The following is a 9,972-nucleotide window of genomic DNA, read 5'->3' on the forward strand; positions in this document are numbered from 1 at the left end:
TGGTTGCTGATCTTCTTGAATAGGTGGCTGGGAAGGTTGGGACTGAGTTGATGGTGGTTTATCTGGTATGACAGGTGTTGAGGGAGGCTGAGAAACCTGTCCTGCCTCATCAGATACTGAAAGTAGTGGGTCTGCTGTCTCATGGGCCATACTGACATTGTCCTCTTTTTGGGCCTCAACTCCAGCCTGTTTATGTGCTTCATGGGCCTCTTCACTGCTCTGGGCCTCACTCCTTTTTCGGTCCTCCATCCCAACTTGCACGTTACGTACAATTTCAGCATCATCCTCATTTTCCACTACTATCAATCTTCTTTTTGGACTCTTCTTCGGAGTTGGAACCCTTTTAGTACAGTGCTTTACTCTCATCTTTGATGGAGTCATATTGTTCTCCTCAATTAACACGGGCTCATCCACCGGATGCTCTGTATATATATTTATTTTGTTACTGTTCTTCACAGCTGCCTCATACATTCTAACTATATCCATATCAACCCTTAGGTCCCTCAACCCATCATCAAGCTCCTTCCTAGGTTCCAGCAAAAAAAAATTAGTAACAGATGTATATCCTATGTCCTTCAGCAAATCAGATACGAAAAAACCATTCAAGGTATCAACATTAACCCTCTCGATTTATGTGACTTCACCACCAACGTAACCAACTTTCCCACACGGCCCTCTCTCAAACCGTCCTCTATGATTAATACACAGTGTTATATGGATGGTGGCCATTCCTGAAAGTAAAATTAACCAACACATTCTAAGAAAACATTACATGTTACTACACCTAACACAAGCCCTAAATCAGCTAATTTAGCAATTCTCAAACAGGATTTGATATGGTAATATAATCTATCTAACTAGTCGCAGTGACATTTAAAATTAATCAACATTGGCAATGACATACCTATGCTCTCTGCCAACCAAAGAGAGTGACCTCTGCACCGTCGACGACGAAACCCCTGGGTTCGAGCTCTGCTCGCTATTAAATTCCTTGCACGTTCCTCTTTTACGTTTTCGTACTGATCGCTTGCTACTGCTCCGAAGGTCTTTTCCGAGTTGGGAATGACAGCGTTGAAACCCGTAGCTTCAAGGTGATGGCTTGGGAGTGTTCTAGACGTCTTCTCCGAGTTGGGAACGAAACGACGACCTCTGCTAGGGCACAGCAGAGTCTCCTGCGAAATCTTCTTCAATCTCCCAACCCTTAATAAAAAAAATTGTTTAATTCCACGTAGATTGAGCTTTGGGAGGTTCGGAGAGCCATGTAGGGTTCTACAACCCCGAAGCAAGTGCCAATCCAAGCCAGGCTACTTTTGTCACACGGAACCCATCTTGCATGGGTACAAAGTCAGTTTTCATCTGCGATGAGTACAAATGTCAGCGTTTTGAACTCTTATGGATACAAATGGTCATTTATTCTTTCTTACCACTTAATGACATCTAAAGACACCCTAAAACTTTCATTTGTATTTTTTTGTTGTTAACCCTCGTCGAATTTATATGAACTAGATTTAGACCTGTGCACGGAAAAAAAATGATATTATAAATTTTTTTGAATATAATTTTTTAGATAATTAAAAAAATAGATAAAATTTTTGGTTTTATAGTTATTTATAAAATAATATATATATATAACTCTTAAAGTAAAGAATTGTATAATAATAAATTCTATGATAATAATATAAAATTCATAATAAAACTTATGATAATAATATAAAATTTTGTGGTATTATATTTTATATATATTGAAGTATTTGTTTAAGCAAATGTTTCAATTTGTAAATCATATGTTTCCCTGCATAGTTTCAAAATCATAGTTAAAAATAAATAAACAAAATTTGTCGTGTGATGTTTTTTAACCTTTTTTTTAGTATTGCATTTTTTATTATCATAAAAAAAGAAACGCAACCAACTTAGGGTAATATAATGGTTAGTTTATTAATCTGTTTAAAAATAAGTACTGAAAATTTAAATTTCGTCTTGTATATGTAACAATCCTTTGCTAAGTGACAAATTATTAAATGAAACTAAAATTTACAGTAGATTAATCTTGACTTGTATGGGAAATACCATAAAAAAAAAAAAAAGACAATGCATAATACAAGAAAGATTTTTTTTTTTAATTATTGTGCCCTATTTAATATGGATGACATGGCCTAATGATAAATTTTTCTTTTTAATAATTGTCACTTATCCAAAATAGCTTATATGGCCAAATGAAAAGCAACAATATCACTTAAATACATTATAATATAAATAGATAAATATATTGTACGATTTCACATTTGGTTCACTCGGAATCGAGTTTAAAGCGAGTTAGTTCCTTCCGGTCTGGAGTAGAAGCATATATGTATCGTAATAAAGATTCGTGAAGGTTCTGCACCATATGAGATACATTATGAATTGCATGGCTCAAACAACAATTCACAAAAGGTAAGTAAATGAACACCGGCTAAATACAAGATTTACATAATTCTTTGCCAGAAAATTTTAGCAGTGTAAGAACTCAAATTCGCAGAAGCAAAACACGAATGTGTGTGATTGGTGAATAAGTTGGTTACATTCACCTTGTTTTGTTTTTGTCCTCTTTACAACACAAATACTAGCATATGAAACATCATCAATGTATATAAAACAAATACTCATTATTATTATTAAATATTAACTGCTTCAGCTGTTTAATTTTACCAGCTACTTAAGTGTTTATAGTAACACAAGAGGAGCATTTTCATTTTTTCTTTATACAGATTTCGTGTATATTGTAAATTGTGAAATTATGTAACTTTGTAATCTTTGGATACCCTATATAATTTATATGACAGCTGAGAAAATATTCGTTTGTGTAAAGGAAAAGAAAAAGGAAGTTATGTATCATACTTCAGTATGGAAAACTTCCGGTTAGTCGAATATGATCAAGGGTACTTCTTAAACCATACTTGAGCACAGCTTGGTTCCCCTCTCTGAATCCATCTCCATAAGCCGATGAACGATCGGACTCAATCTGGTGTTTGAAAAACTCACCAAGTTTCTTCTCAAAGTCAGACCGTTTACCCTTCTTTGATGATGTAGAAGAGGAAGGTGAGGATGAGGATGATGATGAGGACGAGGACGATGATGCACTATCACTTCCTGAACCAGCGTAGATCTCTGAATCTAGCCACATGTGAGCTAGCACTTGGCAAATTCCTTCTTCAACTTCTGGCCTTAAATTGCCATAGCCTACCAAAAAATGCAAATATTTTACCCACTCAACTACATGAACAAAGACAAAAACAACAACAAAGCCATGTCTCCCACAGCTAAATGGATCAAAGGTACCTATTATCCCCTGTTATGAATCATGCATGAACTAGGCCTATTGTATAGTTTTCTAGGATTTACCTCTACCCCGAGCCAACTCATCTACATGAAATAGAAAATGCAAATTCTTCTATACATAGTGTTGATCACAAGGAAGGGGAGAGTACCTTTAAGCCTAAGCCAAGCATGCATCATCTCATGGGCCAGGATTGAACCCGTCAATAACCTATAAACATGACAGTTTTGAATTAGTCACATGAAAGCAAAAATGTAGGAAGAATTATAGACTGTGAAAATGGATGGGATTGGAAGAAGACCTAGGGAGGCCATACAAAACAAGTATGGCTGTCACTTCGCAATGGCGGATTAGCCTGTAAGGCTCAGTTATCATATCTATGACTCGGTATCCTGCCCCTATCCTTGGTCTTCTTAAAATCTGGCATTACACGAATATATTAAAACCACCATCTGATGCATCAAAACAAATTTATCATAATTAAAAAGTAAAAATACAATTTACCACGCTAAATTTGGAAAAAAGATCCTCTAAAGTGAGGGAAATTGTAAAGTAACAAAGTAAAGAGTTAATCACCATTGAATTTGTAGTTTTTATCATGTGAGTCTCATTACCTTAATTCAAGGGTGATTAGGCTCTCACTTTTTTACTTTATCAACTCCTTCATTTAAGAGGAGCTTGATTCCGAAATTTGGCTCTTTGCAATTTACCCCCTAAACTTCTAAAATGTTCAATTTGACTTCCTCAAGTTAAAAAACGTTGCAGGAAAGATTGGCTACATTTTCATCCAAAATTAGTAGCAATTTTTTTATGATTATTTTTTTCACCGTCTGATAACTTCAGAAAGTCAGATTGCGCATTTTGAATGTGTATGCAATAAACTGCACGTGACCCAAACTTCAAGGGGGTAATTGCAATTTATCCTAATTAGAAAATTGGTTAGTAAAACCTATCACAACTATAGCATCCTTACAGTGGCGACAGTTTGCTCTTCCGACAAGCAAAGTCCTCTTGTTTCCGGTAAGTGGTGATGACCCTACCAAAGGAAAAGGAACAACCAAAAGTCAGGATAAATTTCGAAGGACAATTAAAATAAGCAGCATATCCCATGAAAAGAGAGTTTAGTTCAACATAGTAAATATTTACATTCTTTTCTCCCTCCATGGCCTCGTTGAGTGCTTGTCTCTCAACTAAAAGCATTGGAACTTGCTGTTCTATTTTCATATTTAAACCTTCATAGAATTCTTGTATTTCAAGATAGAGAGGCTGGCATTCATGCGTATCCATAATAGCTGAGTCTAGACACTCTAGGCACAACTTTCGACCGTCATCCAGCAAGAGATACTTTGTATCCCTTGACTGCACTGATTGGAAAGTTTAATGTTAGATAAGGAAATTGAAAAAGAAGACAAAAACAGAGAAATTGTAACAAACAATGAAATATTTCTGTAGCTAATATAACTGACCTCCATTCTTTCGCAGCTACAACAACGAGGAGTTCCATCACGCTCATGTGAAGGACAGTATTTCTGCATCCAGAAAGGATGTGCTCTATACTCAATGAGTCCAGCTGAATTTGGTGGGATCTGAAACAGAAGAATCAATCGTTCAATTATATATATATGTTTCATTTATATGCACACACTTTTTGTTTTTAATTAAAACTTGTTCAGTCAACATCTATAACATTTCTAAATCAATTATACCCTGAAATGGAAAATGAACTTCGACCTAGATAGAAACAGATTTCGTCTGCCATTTTCCTGAAATCTGAGTATCCAATTTTAAAGTACCTCTAATCATGTTGGACAACTGAAAATGATGCATAGTGTCAGTCTCGTGGTGTAAAAGTATGACACAGTATATTGGACTGATTTGTGAGTTCTTAATTACCCTAAACTATTATCAGTGATGTTCTTTGCACACCAACATTTAGTGCATTCTTTTTATGACATCAAGCACTAGAGTAATGACTAACAAAAAATCTGGAAACCAAGAACCAATGCTGATACACTTACGAAGTTCTTGCAAACATCACATCTTGGGTGATGCAGCTCCTTGTAGCAAGATTTATGGTAACGACGATTTCCAGACATGGAAAACTGTAAATGCATAATAATTGAATGATTATTAGAAATCAAATTTGACCCCAAAAACGAAGGGAAATAAGTCAAAGCATCAATTTGTGAACTGGAGGAAAAAATAAACATAGTTATATTCAGTTTAGGGAAGCATGCAGGAACAAAAAATGAGAAGCTAACCTCATAATCAGTGATTGGCAAATTACAAGCATGGCAACAGAAACATTCTGGATGCCAGACACCTCCCATGCAACTCAAAAATCTGCCATGGCCAATCTCTGAATTGCAGCCAGCACAGGTTCTGCAAACCATTTTCAAATCATTTAAGTTGTGCTAATAATAAGACTCCAATAGTTATCAAAAATGAAACTTCATATATCATTCCAATATGCATCCTTGCAGTCATTAATAAAGTCAACATTTCATTTTTCATACAGTGGCAATAAAAAGAACCCGAAAATGATCACAAGTGCTCACATGTTATCATCAATACAACAATTTTATATTAACCACTATTGAATGCTAAGGATAGTTCTTGTATCATTATCATCTAACCGAAAGGTACTTTGAGAAGAAAAGGAAAATGAAAGGTAACATACACCAAGGTATGATCCAAAATATCCTGTTGTGTTATCTGTAACAGTTCAATCTTCACACCAAGGTAACTGAAATTCTTCGTACTGAGTTATGGAAGTTGTTGTCGTTGCTTTATTTTTTTTAAAAAAATAAAAAGCAAAGATATTGCATTAAATCACTATTTCAAGATTCGGAAAAGAAATGCATCAATGTCCCTTCATTTATTAAATTAACTCACTTTAGCAGCTCCTATCTATTGTATTTGGTATTCCGACTCACATAAAGACAAATCACACCTAGTTACCTGTATACAGGTCGAAGGAGGTGTGGAAATGGTTGAAATAAAGAATCTCTTTCAGCTCTGTCTGAATCAATGTTCAAACTTTCTTGAAGTGCTCTGGCAAGTTGTTCATCTTCCTCAAGCTGCGCTTCTGCAAGATGCTTGTCATTATCCTGTTGAATGTTATTAAGATGGTCATCTTCCTCTTCCTCAACTTCACCAACAGATTCATCTTCTTCTTTGTGATGATTGCTTAACTCTTCATGTTGTTTAACTTCACCATGATATTCATCTTCATCAGTAAGTTCACACAGTTGTTCATCATCAGAAGATTGAGGGTCGTCCTCTGGGATATTATCAGGTCAATAAATATGAGATCCTTTTGATATTTTGGCAGGGAATAGAATAAAAACAAATAACCCTTTTTCCAAAGTCGTATACCAAATGCAATGTCAAGGGAGATCAACTATATGAAAAATATGCTAAAAACTGAGTTTCAACTAAAGTGAAAGCATTAAAATCAACAAATCTCCATATTTGTTTTTAAAAAAAAAATAGAGAAAAGAAAAGAAAGGAAAGGTAATTCATATTATTGATGATAATTAAATCATACCATGGTCCAGAGGAGATCTAGCAGAAAAGAAAGTGGGAAGAACCCCAAAAGCATTGTCTAAGTAGGACAAGCAAACACAACCGAAAATAAACTAAGAGGAAAATCTTAAAGGAGGAGCTTCCCCAGCTCTGAATTCTTCATAGAGGTTTCTTGCGCCTTCCATGATTTCTCCTGAGCTAAGGGAGCAGTTATGTCAAACACTCTTGTTTCTCGCACTCCATAATTCTAGTGGTGGGGTTAAATTATAATTTAACTAAAAACTTGTACCACTACATCTTATTATTCTACTGAAAATTATCAAATCATTAAACAAGACAACCTAGACTTGTACCATTACAATGTACATTTTAGGTATCTCATTAACTGAATCACTCAGTACTTGATACAAGTTTCACAAACATGCTAAGAAATTTTAACCACTATTTGCAAAAGCATAAATCTTACCAATAACTTTTTTCCCTTTCGGATCTTCCTCCGAAAGAGAGAGTGCAATTGCACGATCAATTTCTTCTCTCTCAACATCTGTCAAATCATCCTGCACTCAATTCGGCACTATTACAACTTCAGAAGATCTGCTTATAATAAGTCTCAAAAGAACTAATCCCCATATCATGTTATGTTCATGCTACTCTCTTGCTAAAAGCAGATAAATAACTACAATAATGACAATAGATTTCATTAAAAATGGACTTAGTGGAAACTGTTATTACCATGGAATTTTCATGTTTCCCATGATATTTTCCTCTCGAAGATTTATGGTTGGATCCCTTAAGCAGCTTGGTAAACCAACCCATACAGTTTCTGGAAAGACAAGTTTAGTAAGAAAACATATGCAGCACTTACAGAAAGGAAATTGCAAATTTCAATTAAGAATGCCAATAAACTACAATCAAGGCCTGTTGTTCAATATTCACCACAAAGCATGCCCATCAGTCTAAAAGTTCATAGATATATCACATCACCATAAACGTTACCGGACAACAAAGCTCTAACTCTAGTGTTAAAATTCAGTGGTATTGTTAGAACTAGGGTTTTCAATTGCAAGGTTGCTGAGTGATTGCAAGGATTATGGCTTTAGCAATGCACATCGCAGCTGTTGCGATATGAAAATTTGTATTGAACTTGAATTTGACTCTATTGTAGCTTGGATACAGTTATGTTGTGGTCAAATTAATGAATTGGCATCACACTGCAGTTGTAGCCATAATTGCTCAGGCGATGGCAATTTTTTTTTAATTTCCCAGAGTGTTCTCAGCTGGCAGACTAAAGTCTAATCTGTCGTGGACGAGTAAAATGCATACACAAGACGAGATTCGAAACCCCAACACTTACTTAAGTGGATGATCACTCGACCCACCGAAACCCAAGTTGGTTAGCAACTGCAATTTAATTCCCTGAACTTAGAACTGGCCTGAAATAAGCAACGCCTAAAGCTACAGGGCACGGAATATAAATACCATGCCTCTATCTTTGACGCTCAAGTTTTCATGTGGAAACTACAATTTTACCAGTTCCTCTAATCATCAACAGTTGGACAAAAAATAAAACAAAAAATGAAGCAAAAGAAGGACAACAACAAGAAGCAGGGGGTAGGATGATTTTACATGGAATATCAAATAAAAGAAAACCATTCTCAATGCCACAACTTTGATATTTTGAAACAAGAAAGATACAATAAGGTTCCTAAGTAATCCATCGCATACTTAAAATCAACGGTTGTTGTTCACTTACCAGCATCAACCAAACCTCAAAGCATAGATAAAGGACTCAAATTGAATTTGCTTCAAACGAAATTCAGAATTCAGATAGCACATGCATTTAGAAAGAAAAGCAATCATCAACCTGACCCCATACATACTGATCATAATTGATTAGAAATACCGCAAGCATAAATAAGAATAAAAAAAGGAGAGAAACTCTGTATCTTCTGAGTGTGTGGATGTGTAAATTATGAGAAAATTTGTAGAGAAAAAGATAAATAAATTCCTAAAATTTTAATTCGAAGATACATAAGTTTTGTGACTAATTGAAAATACAAAAACATTACTAACTTTTTAAAATTCAAGACATTTAAGTATTTTCAAAATATTCGATGTTCCATTAATTTTAGTAGTTAATCTCAATCATAAAATTTATATATAATCGAGACCATTGACTAAAAGTAATGGAATACCAGGATTTTGGAACAGCTGAAACTATTGCTTAATTATAATATAGACCAGACAAAGAATAAGAGAAAAACTCACCAGAAAAAGTGTTATTGGGAATCAGAGAGACAGAGAATCAGAAGAATCCCAGTTCAAGTACAATTTTTCTTGTTCCCAAAACAGTAATATATATGTGGCACTGTGGCTGTGGGTGTGATTCTGTGATCCCAAAGTAGCTTTATTTGAGTGCAAACTGCAAAGAGTAGAAGGAAAGCAGAAGAAAAATAAATAAATAAAAACTTGTGTTCTAAGCAAAGAGGCCCAAAAGGGATAAAATTTGCAAGTAGTGGAGTGAAAAGCTTTTATTTTTTTTTTCTTCCGCGTCTTTATTTGCAAACACCCAAAAAAGACGGATGGTGAAGAAAGAACGAACAGAAGAAAAATGAGAATCAGAAGCAGCAGTTGAGCTTGTAACTTTGTATTGTATTCAATTCAATGCCACCACCACTGCGCTGTATTTTCCTTCGGCATTGTGGGTCCCACAATTTATTTTCCTGACACATTCATTCTACCAAATGTCAACCACACCATAAAATATTATCAGGTTTCTTCGTAGAAAAAGGGCCATGTTATCAATCCCAACCGGACCGCCGGTTGTCCGGTTTAAACCAGTGGTTTGAGTGATTGAAGTTTGAACTTTGAAGGCATTATTAGGTGGAAACTTATATGCAGTTAATCTCGTACAAAGTTGATAATTAAGAGTCGTTAGATAATAATTTAGTTAAATTTATCAAATTATTTAATAATTCTTAACTATCAACTTTACATAAAATTAATTGTATCTAAATTTCTATCACATAATTATCATAACTAAATCCATAATTGACTTAGTTTGAGTACTGAATTATTAAATGAAAAATATTAAAATATTATTAGAATTTATTATTTTTAACTATTAATTA

The 9,972-nt window shown here is 34.6% G+C and overlaps 1 protein-coding gene across 2 annotated transcripts; it reads right to left on the reverse strand.

Moving 5' to 3' along the window:
- Nucleotides 1-2,623: 2,623 nt before the first annotated feature.
- LOC107626014 (protein DA1-related 1) lies at nt 2,624-9,580 on the reverse strand. Of its 2 annotated transcripts, XM_088501128.1 has the most exons (13): nt 9,110-9,454; nt 8,595-8,644; nt 7,574-7,664; nt 7,308-7,398; nt 6,275-6,596; nt 5,575-5,695; nt 5,332-5,415; nt 4,780-4,899; nt 4,460-4,672; nt 4,287-4,349; nt 3,615-3,733; nt 3,465-3,523; nt 2,624-3,216 (listed from the first exon to the last, which is right to left on the reverse strand). In XM_088501128.1, exons 3-13 carry the CDS (start codon nt 7,655-7,657, stop codon nt 2,876-2,878), a joined length of 1,617 nt encoding a protein of 538 aa, XP_088357254.1. In that variant the 5' UTR covers nt 7,658-7,664; nt 8,595-8,644; nt 9,110-9,454; the 3' UTR covers nt 2,624-2,875. The 2 variants fall into 2 exon arrangements, with proteins under 2 accessions (XP_088357254.1, XP_088357253.1); XM_088501127.1 differs by lacking the exon at nt 8,595-8,644 and having other exon boundaries at nt 9,110-9,580.
- Nucleotides 9,581-9,972: the final 392 nt, after the last annotated feature.

This window comes from Arachis ipaensis, chromosome B1 (assembly GCF_059453495.1).
Source record: "Arachis ipaensis isolate K30076 ecotype BB chromosome B1, ASM5945349v1, whole genome shotgun sequence".
Lineage (NCBI taxonomy): Eukaryota > Viridiplantae > Streptophyta > Magnoliopsida > Fabales > Fabaceae > Arachis > Arachis ipaensis.